This window comes from Vombatus ursinus, unplaced genomic scaffold, assembly GCF_900497805.2.
Source record: "Vombatus ursinus unplaced genomic scaffold, bare-nosed wombat genome assembly UNPS02005459.1, whole genome shotgun sequence".
In the NCBI taxonomy this organism is placed as follows: Eukaryota; Metazoa; Chordata; class Mammalia; order Diprotodontia; family Vombatidae; genus Vombatus; species Vombatus ursinus.
Window position 1 is genome coordinate 6,957,009 of NW_020945237.1, and position 15,789 is coordinate 6,972,797.

General features: G+C 42.7%; 1 protein-coding gene across 1 annotated transcript in view; it reads right to left on the minus strand.

The window, feature by feature from the left end:
* FAM171A1 (family with sequence similarity 171 member A1) overlaps positions 1-14,599 on the minus strand; it is a 197,083-nt gene extending 182,484 nt beyond the window's left edge. The window contains exon 1 of the mRNA XM_027847955.1: positions 14,503-14,599. Coding sequence (XP_027703756.1) covers positions 14,503-14,599 — 97 coding nt within the window. The remainder of the gene's footprint in view (positions 1-14,502) is intronic.
* Between the last annotated feature and the right edge of the window lie 1,190 nt (positions 14,600-15,789).

Genomic DNA, 15,789 nt, shown 5'->3' on the forward strand with positions numbered 1-15,789 from the left:
GAATTGGAGGGGAGGCAATTTTTAAAAACATGTACTACTTTGGAAACAACATTCCCTTCATAACATTATCAAATGTTAGGAAAGTGGTCAAAGGAGGTTAGGTTCTTTCTAGCTCTAAGCACCCAGGGAGCCTGATGCATTAATAATTAATAATTGACTCCAAGAAGCCAATTCTGTGTAACCACAGGTATGTGAATTTTCACACAGCCAACTCAACCATTCACGCTCTATCAGATGGGCAAAGATAAGAGGAATCAACAAAAAAAGCCACAGAAAATTCCCAAAACTCATTTGGACCAATGTTTTAATTCTGGACAGACCTGAGTGAACCCTAAGACAACCTGCTACCCCGTAGTGTGCTGGGACAAATCCAATCATCCAAGCTAGCTCAGTCTTCAAAACAAGCTAGCTGTCCAAGTTTTCTTTACAATTCACTTTACTGTTTGCAGAGAAACTATTTTACTTTTTGAAATCATAAATCAATTTAGAGAAAGCATTCTGGTCCTATTTGTTTTCTTTTTCTAAAAATAGCCATTTTAAAAAAATTATGGATGAATTTGTTTTTACTTAACCAACATTTACACATTACTGAGAGGTCTCTGGTAACAAAGTAAACAATTAAAATGAATAATACAATGACCTCATCTAAAAGTGAATGCACCATTCCATGTACATAGATCACCCCACCTCTATTTTTTTAAAAATTGAAAAAAAGGGGAAAAAAAGTAAACTCCTTATAACATTTTCAAAACCACTTCTAGATATCTTGCCTTGCCTTTCCTTTCCTTTCCCTCCAATAGGTAGAAACAGGAGGTGGTGCTCGATGGTGAAATGATGCTAGGTGTGACATCTTTAGAGACCCTGGCCTCACTCCTGCCTCTGGCATTTACCGTGTGACCTTGGACAAGTCACTTAAACTCACAGAGCCTCAACTTCCTCATCTATAAAATGGGGATAATGCTAATTACTGTAACTAAACTGCCTTACAAACCTTAAAGCTCCATTCATATATCATTGTTATTCATAAAGAAAGCCATTTTGAAATCGTATGACTACCTCACCTTCTGAAGCTTCCAGCCTACATCAAATGAGAAGCCACTTTTGCAAACTCTTAAGTGCTATATAAACGCTAGCTATGAGCTATTATTAGGTGAAATTTGCCGTCCATAATTAATTTTCCCCTCTAGGTTTATTTTGCTTAAAGCCTGATTTAACCTCTACTTTACATTTTTGTGCATAGTAAAGTGATACACTGAAAAAATATAGAAGAGCAGCTTTGATCTCTATCTTGGCCTGAGTTTCAGAGACAGATGCCTACCTAAGACCTACGAAGAAGGTTCTTGCCCCGGCCTACGTCCATCTTCCTCTGCTCTGGGCCATAGTCTCTGTCTCATTATTATAATTAAAAATGGGAGTATCTTGAAGTAGAAATTGGAGCAGTAATAACTGGAGGAGGGCTTTGACTAAAAAGCAATGAGACAAGCTTTTTTCTTCTGTGGCCCTTAGAAGCAAATAAGGATTGATAGGAACAGGGACAAGTTACAACATTTTCAGCCTGCCTAGTACTTTGAAGAGAAGCCTCTGACGTTTCCTTACACACCCCTCAAAGAGGCAAAGAAGAAAAAGGATAGAAATCGGCAATGTCAGTGGGGCTATGGGAAGACAGACCACACTCGTTCTCTGTGGGTAGAGTAGCAAACTGATCCAATGATTCCAGAAAACAATTTGGAATTAGTTGGAAAAAAAAAGTTACTAAACTGATCATGCCCTTTTACCCATTACTGGGCATCTACCCAAGGACATCAAAGAGAGAAAGATCCTATAATATATGCAAAAATATTCGTGTGGTTTTTCTTTTGTGCTTCTAGCAAAAACTGGACAAAAGTAGACAACCACTGGCTGAAGAATGGCTAAAGCATACAAAAGTAATGAAATGTTAATGTTCCATAAGAAATAAAAAATATGAGAAATTCAAAGGAATATGACCAGATGCAGGCTGAAATAGGCAGAACCAGGAGAACATGGGAGCACAGATTTGGAGGGAGAAGGGCTCTCAGAGGGCTTCGAGTCTAACACCCTCCCCCTTTTTATAGATGAGGAAATTGAGGCCAAAGGAGGTCACAGCTAGTATCAGTGAGGGTTTGAACCCACTGACTCCAGGGCCAGTAAGAACAAGATACACAAGTGCTATGATAATATAAATAAATATACCACTAAAAAGTAGTCAAATTCTGCCTAATTGTAATGACCAATCTCAGTCCTAGAGAAATGATGGTGAAATACACTTATATTATCTCAGGACAGCAGGGGGCTACTATGGATGTAGGGGTATATGTATGGGCTATATCAGTGGTCAGAAACACTATTGGTTTTGCTTAAAAATACTTTTCTTTGTTACAAGTGAAGGTTCAGTTGGAGAGGGGACTCGGTAAAGAAAAAGGTCTGAGCGGACAACACTGGTGTAAAAATGAAAGGCAAAAATGAATGATGAGGAAAAAATAATAAAGATGAGCCAATTAAACTTGTAATGGTAGCTGCTGTAATATGGAACACCCATTGATTTGTGTCAAAATAAAACAAAAGAGCTGTGATTTACAAATTATCTAATTTGATCCTCGCAACACACTGTAAGAATTGGTACATAATACAGGCATTATCTCCATCTCAGAAACGAGGAATCTAAGGGTCAAAGTGTTATTATTTTCATTTTATTTTTAATTTATGGAATACAATAAATTTATGGAAAAAAGCATTTCCATAACAGTATAATAAAAAAAGATGATTGCACATGAAACTGTAAATCTATTATGTACAACCTGCTATTTCTTTTAAATACAGAATTAACTTATAATGTACTTTTCTTCCCTCCCCTGTGCCCCTCCCCCATGGCTACCACTAAGGATCAAAGAGTTTTGAAGTGACTTGCCCAAGGTCACCTTGTGTATTATCCATATAGAATTTCCAACGAGCACAAAAGATTTAATGAGGAGTCCATAATAATGACATACAACCTCTAACCACCCACAGCAAAGGACCAACAAAGTTTGATGCAATGATTTGTTTTACACCAAGAGAAAATTGTCTATGATAATAATGAAAAGACTTAAATTTAGGGGAAGAAAATAAAGCCAATCCTGAAAGAAAATTCAAGCAACAATAGCGTCTTTGTGAAGTCCAGATCATGAACTTTGAGCAATGAACGAAAACAGTGAAGTCTTCAATCATTTTTCAAGGGAAGTTGGGCAACATTACTTCTTTCCGAGGAAAACTGTAAATGATGAAGAAAACTGATGTTTCCCGTTTGGCATCAAAACTCTGTGTCAAAGTCCATTATGAAAAACTGTGAAATCTTACAGCCCCCAAAAGCACAAATGACAATCTCAAGTGGAGACAATGCCAATTTGTTTCTTTGACATCATACACATGGCTTGCTGAGAACTCATCCCATAAGATCAAATAGTCCTTTGTTATTAGGCAGCCATTCCAAAGCATTTCAGAATTTCTATGTAATGAAAACCAAAGAATGAGAAACCAAATACCAGCTGAGCAGCAAAGTGGATAGGGCACCAGGCCTGGAATCAGGAAACTGGTGCTGATCAGTGCTCTATATACCACACCACCTAGCTGCCCCAGAGTTAGGAAAACCTGAGTTCAAATCCAGTCTCAGATACTTACTAGCTATGTGACCCTGGGCAAGTCACTTCACTTTGTTTGCCTCAGTTTCCTCATCTGTCAAATGAGCTGGAGAAGGAAATGGTGAACCACTCTGGCATCTTTGCCAAGAAAACCCCAAATGGGGTCATGAAGAGTCAGACATAACCAAAATGACTAAACAAATACCAACCGCACCGCCTTTTTGGGACAACACACTGGCATAAGCTTAGAGGGGTTTTTTGACCCAAAATAAAATCATTCTTCTTGATCACTATCTTATTTACTAATAGAGATTCTGAATTACTTTTAGCAATTGCTAACATCAAACCCTCCCAGAAGAATAGCTTGCTACCATTAAGGCTATTAAAAAAAACAACACAACATGCTCTCAGAAGACAATGCTTGAAGTCCTGAAAATATCATAAATAAATGACAGAATCATTGAACTCGGAGTAAAACCTCTCAAGAGGACTAAAATTTAGATGACATTTTTAAAAGACTTAATGCTTTGTAGTCACACATATACATAAATATGCATTCTCATTTTACAGACGAGGAAAATAAAGCTGATAAAGGTTAAGTTATTTTCCTGGGAGCACATAGCTAATGTGTATCTGAGGCCACCATACCACCTAGCTGCCTCAATATGCTTTTTCTTTCCTATACTTCATGGCAGGCTCCAGATAACATAAACCTGGCAATTAATGATGAATGTGGCTATATAAATACTAGATCAAGATTTACCACTACCTGAATCTAATGGTGAATTGCAGCTGGGTTAATTCCATTAAAATAACATAGCCACTAATATGGTTTATGTGGCATGATGTTTTTTTGAGATAGGTCAAAAATCCTACAAGGTGTTCCTAGGGAAAGCACACAAGGGCAAAATGGTCTTCTTGGATAGTGATAAACCTTCAGAGAACAGTTGAGTCACCAAATGAAGCCCCCCAGTATCTAGACTATGTCATCCTGTTATATCTATCCTTTCCACAGATGGACCAAATTCCTTCCCATTCTACAAGTAAAATGATTATCTTTCTAAAGCCAGCACTCCTGGGAGATGTCTGTTTCTGTAAAAGGACAATGCTTTATGAGAACTGTTTCTAGCAAACTGCTAAATATATATGGGGAAAGAGTTTAGTAAGTTACTAACAAATGAAACATCTTTTCTGAAGACACCTGCAACTTGTTTTGACAACAAAGTTTCAGGGAACTTGCTTTGTTTTAATGTCAATACTGTTTTAAAGCAATAGTTCCTATTTATATTTCAGAGAATAAAAGCATGGATTGATGATTTGTCATTTTATTGGAAAACATTTCTCTGTTTCCATAATCTTTTTTTTTAAAGTATGACCTCATATTTTTTAAATATGCACATTTTCTTGATCACTGTCCTAAACATACAACCACAATTCCTGGCTACTGTTAAGAAACAAAAGATGGCAGCAGGGTGGGGTGGTCCACACCTGTAATCAGCTACCAGGGAGGCTGAGAATGAGAAATCTCTTGGGCTGTAAGCTGCAGTGGGTTATGCTAGACACTTGGTTGCCTAAGGAGGAGTAAAGCAGCCGAGGGAGAGAGGGAGAGAGGGAGAGAGGGAGAGAGGGAGAGAGGGAGAGAGAGAGAGAGAGAGAGAGAGAGAGAGAGAAGACAGAAGAAGAGAAAAAGGGAGAAGAGAAACAAAATAAGCATTTGAATACAAAGATCAAATACACATATCCTACTAGATAAGAACAAAAGCAACTTTATTTAGTACTTGTCTCTCCTCCCATGGAGAGACAAGGGGATCCCAAGAAATTATTTCCAAGTTATGACTTTTTAATCTCTATTTTTTACAACATTCTATATCTTTGACATAAGACCACATTTCTCTCATTTTTCCTTCTCTTTACTGGATTCTAACAAGGTTTTTTCACAATTAAAATAAGCACATTTGCCAAATGCTAATGAGCTTCGAAAAGAAGCTGGTTTTCTAATGATAGAGGTGAAACTAAACTACACCAAGCCACTTTAAACAGCTATGTGCCCAGCTGTTTCAACCGTGCCTGACTCTGTGACTCCACTGGGGGTTTTCTTGGCAAAGACACTGGAGTAACTTGCCATTTCCTTCTCCAGCTCATTTTACAGACGAGGAAATTGAGGCACACAGGGTTATGTGACTTGCCTAGGGTCACACAGGCCAGACGGGAAGATAAGTCTTTCTGACTTCAGGTCCAGTACTCTATTCACTGTGCCAACCAGATGTCCCAAACAGAATAACTAATAATAATATCAGCTAATATTTACATAGCATTTGAAGACTGCATGATGCTTTCCAAATATCCCATTTTATCTTCACAACAAACCTGAGAGTTAGGTGCTACTATTAGCTACATTTTACAGATGAAGAAATTGAGGCAACAGAAGTTAAGTGAATTGTCCAGGGACACCTAGCTAGTGAATGTAACGAGGCAGGAGCTGATGTCAGGTCTTGCCAACTCCAGGTCCAATGCTCCATCCATTGCAACACCTTTTATGGGACTATTGAAGAAGTCCAGGCAAAAGGTGATGGGGGCCTGAACTAGGGTGGTGTCCATGTAAGTGGACAGATGGAGAGAGATGAGGGAATGTTGTAGTAGCAGACAACAACTGATCTGATACATGGAGGGAGGAAGAGAGGAGTCTGGAATGACCCTGAGGTTGCAAACATAAGCGACTGGAAGAATGGTGGGACCGTCCAAAGGAAACTGAAAGTTCAGAAGACTGGTGGATTTAGGAGGAGAAAGGAGCTCTGCTTTGGACACGTTGAGTTTGAAATGCCCAGAGGACATCTAGTTAGTTAAGTTTAAAAGGTCTGAAAATGTAGATATTTCTCTCATCAATAAAGTGTGTGCACGGCAGGGTGGGGGGGGAAGAGGTTATATATACCCCTCCCTCCTACATATACATACTTACACACACTCACATATACACATACATACACATATATTTTGGAAGGGAAGGGAAGGTCCAAAGAAGATCTTTCACTAGGCTAGACAAAAATAAAAACACTTCACGATCACGGTGGCCAGTGGATGGAGGGCCAAGCCTGGAGTCAGGAAGCCATTTTCATGAGTTCAAATCTGGCCTCAGATACTTCCTAGCTATGTGACCTTGGGCAAGTCACCGTTGGCCTCAGTTTCCTCATATGTAAAATGAACCAGAGAAGGAAACGGCAAACCACTCCAATGTCTTTGCCAAGAAAATCCCAAATGAGGTCACAAAGAATCAGACAAGACTGAAAAGACTGAACAATAGTATGATCACAGAATCATGTCATTTGGAGTTTGGAGGGACTCTAAATTTTTTCTAGCCTAGCTCCTTCATTTTACAAATGAGGAAATTTAGAAATTTACTCTACAGAATGGAATCTTCTGGATGGCAGAGGTTGTTTCACTTTTATCCCCAGTGCCAAGTACATAGTAGCCATTTAATAAATGCTTGTTGAGTTACTTACTGATTGCTCTAGGTCTCAAATCTAGCTCATGGCAGAGTAGGACAAAAACCAAGCCTCCTGCCTCCCAGTACAGATGACTCAGATGTGAGTCTTGCAAGCCTGGTACAGTGAAAAAAGCACTGACAAAAGAGGGAAGTCAAGAGTAGGACCTCATAGGATGGTATACAGTGATTACAGATGACAGCATTCAGTTTTGTATAGATTAAGTTTGAGGTGATACCTGGGGACATTTGTGAAACATTCCATTGATATACAGAGATAAGATACCAGAGTTCAGGAAACAGATCACGCCTGGAAACTCAGATAAGTATGAAAAGAATTCTGGCCTGGATGGCAAGACTCACCTAGATGTTAGCTCTGGCTGAAAACTCAGATAATAGAAAAAGAATACTGATTCTGGTTGGTATCATGAGACCTAAACTCTAGTTTGGGGTCAGTTGCTAACTTACTGACCTTGGATAAATCACTGCCTCCCCTCTTTTCTGGGTCTCCATGATCTTAAAAGCCCCTTCCAATCCAGAAATGCCATGATACTATATAGACCTGGCATTCATCCAGAGAAAAGATGGAACTGAGAGAAACTATCAAGTTCTGAAAGGCATTACAAGTCAAGAAAATGAACAAGAGGCCTGGATCTTGGGCAATACTCTCAGTAAGTAGGAGAAGGAAAAGAAGTTGGCAGAGGAAACATAAAGACCAGCAGAGAAGAAGGCAGAACGATTTTAAATGCAAAAGATGAGTCAGCTATTTCAGAGAAATGTGGAAGATACTCCATTTCTAAAATGGAACATATGTGTTTTTAAGTTTTTATTTTATATACATATATAAATTATAAATATGTACATATTTATATGATAAGCACAATATATAAATAAATATAAAAATATGCAGCATAAACACAAAGTGAATAAACACAAATTATACAACGTCGCTTTGGAGTTGAGAAACATTTCATGCAGAAGATGGGGTTTATTAAGCTGTATCTTAAAGAAGAAAGGGGTTTTCTTCTCAATGAGGTGGATATAAGGGATGAGGGCATTCAGGCATACAGGATGGCCAGTGCCAAGGCCTGGAGACAGGAGATAGGAGTGTCACGGGAGGAATAAAGAGAAGGCCAGTAGATGGATAACAGAGTACAAGAGGAAGGGTAATGTCCAATGAGGCTTGAAAGATGGGCTGCGGCCAGATTGTCTAATTCTTTAAAAGTTAAACAAAAGAGTTTTCATAGAGGCAACAGGAAGCCACTGGATTTGATTGAGTTGAGGGATGGGGAGTTACATGGTCAGATCTGAGCTTAAGGAAAATAAGGCAGCAGTGTATTTTTGTCAAGAAAAACCCCATGGACAGTATGGTTCACAGGGTCATGAAGAGTTAGACACAAGTGAACAACAAAGTACGGGAAGGACTGGAATAGGGAAAGAGGAGGCAAAAAATCACTTAGGACACTATTATAATAATCTAGTGGAGACTTGATGAGGGCTTGACTGAGGGTAACTGTGTGAACAGGGAGAAGGGATCAGATGGGAGAAGTTACAAAGGTAAAAATGACAATATCTGATGCCTGGTTGAAAATGTATCATGTAGGAAAATGTGGAAACAAGGAAAATGCTCAAAGACTGGAAGGATGGTGGTGCTAAGTTTGGAAAAGAGCCATAATGGGTTTGATTTTAGACATATGAGTTTAAGATATCTCTGGGAAATCCATTTTGAAAGATCCAATGGGCAATTAGTGATGTAGGGATTCAAGCTGAGGGGAGAGACTGGAGCTGACAAATAGACCTGAGAGTCATCTGCAGGGAGATGAGAGTTAAACCCATGGAAGATGATGAGGATACCAATCAAGATTGCAGAGGGAGAAGAATACAGGGCCTGGAACAGAATCTAAGGAAACTCCTACAGTTAAGGACCATAATGTAGAGGATAAACCAATAAAAAGATTGACTTCTCTGGGCCTCAGTTTCCTCAGGTGTAAAATGAACAGGTCTGTTTAGATGGTCTTCTAAAGTCCCTTCCAGTTCTGAATCTATGATCCAATCACAGAAGGGCCTTTCAAGATCTATGAACCTTTGGATTGGCGTCATTTTGATCCCAGTTTAAGCTCTGGATTATGCTAATTAACCAATTTTCCTTGGAAAATGTGTGTGTGTGTGTGTGTGTGTGTGTGTGTGTGTGTGTGTGTGTGTGTGTGTGTCCATACTCTGGCAACCCAAAGCTTATCATTACTATCCACTTCTGCCCTCTGATTGGTAACTACCACCATCTGGGGAAGGAACCAGTACTTATTCACTAATGATAACAAAAACTTAGAATCAGGGAATTGTCACAAGACAAGTTCAAGGTCATAAATGATGACAATGAACATCTGTGTTTTTAGAGATTATTCCTTAGAAGACATGACCTTCCATTTAGTAATGATTTTAGTTTAACTTGATTACCTAATTACATAAAACCAAAATATTAAAAATAGGAAACAGAACACAAAATTAATACCTAAAACCATGGAGTAGACTTTGCTCTCAAATTTACGGACACCTTGACTATCTCTGGGAGGAATTCTTTCACCTGGCTGGCAAGGAATTCCAGCAGACCTCTGTTAATTCCAAATCTTGCACCTTCCTACAGTGTGATACCAAGTGTTTTATTTAGCTAGTTATTTCTAACACAACTTCAACACAAATAAAGCAGGCTGGGTAATTCCCACAGCATGCTACGCTACTTGGCAGGTTGTTTATAAAGTGATTCCACAATACTCACTCGGACAGCCCAAACTCAGATTAATTAAAAATGATCTTCTTGAAAAACACCCAAAATGCAGCCCAAATGCCAAGATTTGTGTAATCCTCTCACTTTACTGAGATGACAAAGCAGTCAGTATACTCTATCTACGATTACAACACCATTAGATAACCAACAGTAAGTTATACATCACACAGGTCTTAGTGCCAGTTCTTAAGACCCAGTTCTGACCCTTCTGTTGACAAATGAACAACTTGGTTTCAAAATTACATGGCATATATTTACACAGACTATCAGTCTCTCTTCTGCAAGTGCCTACTTCTATGGCCTTCAGGGAATATGACTATTTTCAGGAACAAATACACAAAGGTATTCCATTCCACACCCAAATCCACCCAAATATGCCCAGAGTGCTGCAGCATAGAAAGCCTTAAGTGGTAAGTTCTAGATAAAAGCCTTAGATAGAACTGGTGAGTGTAACTCTGATGAGCAGGCCACCTAGCTTGAATGTTAAACTTACGTTTGCCTAAAAGACTATTTTACTGAGAACTCAAGTGCTCACATGGAGGTCAGAAGAATCGATACAAGGATACTCTCAAGGTCTCTCTGAAGAACTTTGGTAACAATTGTGAGATGTGGGAGACACTGGCACAGGACTGCCCAGCATGGTACGTCCGAATCAAGGAAGATGAGCTATACTTTATGAGCAAAGCAGAATTATAGTAGATCAAATGTGAGATGCGCAAATGTAGAGAATCCACCCTAAATGTTCATATGGACTATTTGTGTCTGACCTGTGGTAAAGCCTTCCTAGCCCATAGCCACAGTCCAACACACTATACCTTGACTCCAAACATCCTGATGCCATTTTGGTCCCCCTCGAGAATGAAGAACAACAAATGAGGTATTGTTTTCTTAGTTAAGTTTCACAGGATCTTAGACACGGGGCTGGTAGGGATCTCAGAGGTCAGTGAGTACTGACTCCTCATTTTAAAAGGTTACAGAAGCTGAGCTTATATAATTCGAAAGTTGATTGGTCCAAAGTAAATCTCTTGAGTGCTCTGGCCACAGCACCTGGATAAAACTTCTAAAACAAAAGGTAAAGCACGCCCCAGCTTCACAGTAACTTATAGGGAGTGTAATGAAGTGGAAAGAGTGCTGGCTTTCGAGCCAGAGCACCTGGCTTCGAATCCCTGTTCTGCTACTTACTAACTGTGGCAAGTCACTTTATTTCTCTGACCCTCAATTCCCATATTTGTGAAATGAGGTTAAAACTAAATCATGACTAAGGTTCCTTCCCAGCTCTAAATCTATGATCTATGACCCAACACAAAGCAGAACAAAGTTGGATTCCATTTCTGAGCAAAGAAAACCCATAGCAATATCATCCCTGGGATCAACAAACTGAATTATCGCCATGAAAATAGATAAATAATTGTCTAAAATGGCTTCTGCCAAAAAATTTCCTGAGGCTGAGGGGCATTTTTGTCAAATCAGATCAGTTTACTGTATGCTGACCCACTATTGTAAAGTAGTCTTACACCTTAAGGACCCGGACATTCATCCACCCACCTACTCATTCAATCATCAATCTATCTCTATCTCTGACTAGGTTACAGAAAGACCTAGCTTCCATTTTCTTTTTTAAAAAGAAATTTTGTTTTTTTTTTAAAATAAGTTCAAAAACAATTTTCAAAGATCACTGACTTAGTGCTGGAATTTCTCTGATCTAATTCTCTCATTTTACTGATGAAGAACAGCCAAGATGAGGCAGGTAGTCATTGGAAGAGCTAGATTTGAACCTCGTCTTCCTGACTCCAAATCCAGTCCTCCACACGACCACTACCATAGCAGCATTTCTTTGTTGGTAGGTTAAGGATAAGCTAGAAGATGTGAACCTGGAAATTTCCTATTCCTTAAAAAATGACACCATGGCTTAACATCTGCCACCAAAGTTGTTCTTGATAGTAGTTCCTGGTGTAATTGTGGTGTTCAACCACCTCTTTAAGAATTTATCCCAAATAAGGAAGGGCAGGGAAACAGAGAAATGAAAACATGCCAAGTTAGTAGCTCCTATCTCACACATGACCATTTCAGTCATTGGGATTCCAAGATATCTGTGATATGCACCCTATATATCACATCAGAAGATCTACAAAGTTATTACATAAACCTTACATCATTAAGTCATTTCTGAGAACTTCGTTACATATGGAATTTGATTAGTAGGAAGCAGAACTTTGAAATGTGCTTTAGACTTGCTGTTTGTCCTTTGTTCTCGAAAAGGACCATGACATCAGGGAGGTGATGCCATGACAGGCAAGCGAACCGCATTTAAGTTAGGGAGGACTGTGCAAAGTCACCAGCCTCCTCTCTCCTCCGGAGCCATCTGGGTCCAGTGGCCAGATCTGGATCAGAACAAATGAAGATGACCCAGGATGCACTGAGGGACCCTGGCCTTTTAAAGGTAAGGTCTTTAACAGGTCTCAATTTGACTGGGGCAGAGCCCATTCAGTGTGAAATTCACTATGGATTCTTCATTAAAAAAAAAAGGAAAAAAAAAACCAGCCATCATTCTCTAATCAGCTGTTATAAATTGTCTACCTACTTGTTTCTCCATACCCACTTGTTTCAGATGTCAAAGAGAATATTTCCTTTGTCCTTTAAGATGGAAGACCTTGGGTAATTTAAAAGACCAACTGGTACAAATACATCTAAAGTCCTTAAAAAAATATAATGAAGTCACAATGAAAGACAACTACAGTTAGCAGAATCCTTGATAGATCAAATCATGTTCTGTCATTACAAGTGTAGGTGAAGGGTCATTGAGCTTGGAGGACCTGAGGCCAAAGTGCTCTGTGATTATCCGGGTAACCTTGGCCCAGTCAGTTAGTGCTTCTTAGCCTCAAATTTCTCAGCTGTAAGCTGAATAGGGCCAACTAGATAACCTTTGAGGCCCCTTTCAGCTCTAAATCTATGATCCTCTGATCTGCCAGCAAATTACTTGCACCCATACATTCCTAACCTATTTACACTGGAAGCCTAATTTGATAACCTGTGGATAAGAATCAAAGCAAGAGACTGCTGCAAGTAACACAGAGCATGCTCAGATTGCCAGCCTCTATTACACACTTTAGGTAACAACATAACACCAGCAGATTGTACCCAGGGCCTCACTGTGACAAATCAGAGAGACAAGCTCTCAGATGTTAAGTCTAGGCAATACTGAATAAAGCAGGGCTCTCTCTCACTTCCTCGCTCTTGCTCTCACGCTCTCTCTCTCTCCTCTTTTCCCCCCTCTTTCTCCTCCTCCCAAGACCTGTCACACACGGAAGGCAGAGAAGATGCAATCTCCCAGCAGGATAATCTCGGAGACAGCATCTCCCACCTCACAATGAGGGGTGGCTGGTCTGCCTGTCCAGTACAGGTGCTACTCTAGGCTGAAAGAACACCAGGAGTTTCTGTTGCACACAAACTCTTCTCTGCTGCTCTGAAAGTGAGATCTGGGGGCCAGGGCCAAGCAGTCCTGAGGGCTGGGGAAAGAGTCAGACACTCCGGCCCGAGCCACTAACCACACTTTGTTTTCAAAGGGCAGCCCCAGGAGAGCTGAGTTAGTCTCCTCCAAAAGAAGGCATGCAAAAGGAGGAATCCAGATTTCCCCAAAATCCCCAAAATAAATCCAACCTTGAAAACAGTAGATGGGCTTGTCATTTGTCTAAGGCTACCACTTGAACCCAGAAGGGGGCAAGCAGAGAATTTAAAGAGGCCAAATTTTTAAAAAGTTGGTTAAGGATTTCTTTTTTTTTTTTCCCTCAAACCCCCTGGGGGGGGATGAGGAGGGGGAAGGGTATCGATTCCTGAATCTCTCAAGGAGTCGCGAAGAGTCCAGAAAAGATGCCAGATAAGGAGTAGAGGAAAGAAAAGCCCTAGAAACTTTCCAGAGCTGCCAGATCGCTTTATTCTTTGCAACAGACTAGGGAAAGCTACAGCAACAGCAGCAGCAGCAGCAGCAACCGGGGGTGGGGGGAGAGGGGGTGTGCAGGACTGAAACAGAGCTGATCCTCGCAGGAGCTGGGGCCGAGGGGTGCGCCCTGGCATTCCCCAGGAAATAGAAAAGGGGAATTGGGGCAGGAAGGCAGCGATCCTTCCAATCCCAACAGTCTTCCAGTCGCCTGCACCCAACAAAAGAGCCCAAGGCCGGCGTCCTGCTACACCCCGCCCCCCACCAGCACCCCGGCCACCTTTCTGGAACGAAGCCTACCACGGAGCGGGGTGGGAGAGAGAGCGGAGAAGGAGGTGAGATATCCCTTCTCCTCTCACGCCAAAGGAAGGGATGGATGGGTGTGCTTGTGTGTGTTCTGTGTGTGCGTGCACGCACGCGGATCAATGCAGCGAGCCCTCCGTTCAGCCAACAGCAGCAGCTGGCTCCCCCCCACCCCCAGCTCTCTTCCCCTCCCCTCCCCCAGCCGGGAGCATCTGCCCCAGGGGCACCCCGGCCCTCGCCGCAGCGAACACAATGAAGCCCCCAGACCCCCCCCCCCTTCTGGGCCGCAGCCGCCTCGTCTCCGCGGTCTCTCCGCCAGCACAAAGCGCCCCCCCGGGGCCCCGGGCCCCGACCCCGGCCCCGCACCGACCTTGAGCTCGGGGCTCCCGCAAGGTCTTGGTCACCGCTTTCCACACGTTGCAGCCCAGCAGGCAGAGCAGCAGCAGCAGCGCCGCGGACCTGCTCATTGCAGCCCGCCGCAGCCGCAGGCACCGGGCCGCGGAGAGGCGGCAGCGGCGGCGGCGGCGGGGGTGGAGGCGGCTCGGGCTCGGGCTCGGGCTGCGGCTCCGGCTGCGGCTCCTCCCGCCGCCCGCATCAGGCGGCTCCGGCCCGGGATGCTGCGGCCGCTGCCTCGGCGGCTGCTGCTGCTGCCTCGGCGGCCGCCGCTGCCGCTGCTGCTGCTGCCCCGGCTCCCCGCGGCGGTATTGTGCGCCCTCCTCCTCCTCCCGCCGCCGCCGCGGGCCCCCGGGCTCCGCATCCCACGGGCTCGCCCGCCCGCTCGCTCGCTCGCCCCCTCGCCTCCACACACTGCTGGGTTTCCCTCAAGAGTCACCGCGGCGCCCGCGGCGGAGGCTCCACCAACTATTTAACCCTTTCCTGGCCCCGCCGTCTCCCCCCAGCCTGCGCACACAAGCGCGCACGCGGGCTGGCTCGCCCCCAGCCCCCGGCGCGGCCCACGAGCCGGACTCGTGATGCCACCTGCCGGCCAGCGGCGTGGAGGGGGGGATCCGGGGCGACGAGAGCCCTTGCCCCCGCCCCGTCTGCCCCAGACCTCGACCCCCGGGCCGCAGGTGGCGAGGGCACATTTGGCAATCCCCCATTGCTCTCTGATCTAGCCGGTATGCTTAGAAAGACGGGCATCAAAGACTGAGACCTGAAAGGGGTCTTGGAAGGTGATAAAGTCCAACCCCCCTCATTTAAGTCAGATGAGGCACAGATAGGTTAAGCGACTTGTCCAGAGTCAAGCAGCTAGGAAAAGTACGAGGTTGGATTTGAACCCGGTCTTCCTGATTCTAATCCTTTATCCATTACACACAGCTTGCTGCCTTCTGATCAGGGGGCTATAACCTGGGATCCTTTTTTTTTTTTTAAATATTCAATATAACGAATTTCCCTTGTAGTGTTTTGTTTTCATTTTATGCATTTGAAACCATTATTCTGAGAAGTCCACAGGATTCACCAGATTTCCATAGCAGTTGAAGACGGACGAACACACGGACACACACACACACTCACACACAGTTAAAGACCCCTCATCTAGTTACTAAACGCTGGAGGGGAGACTTAGGTATTGTTTTGCATTTCCTTAGACACCTTTATACTGTCTCCCGGAGAGATTAGAGATTTGAAGTTAAATTAAAGCAGGCAATGGAATTCT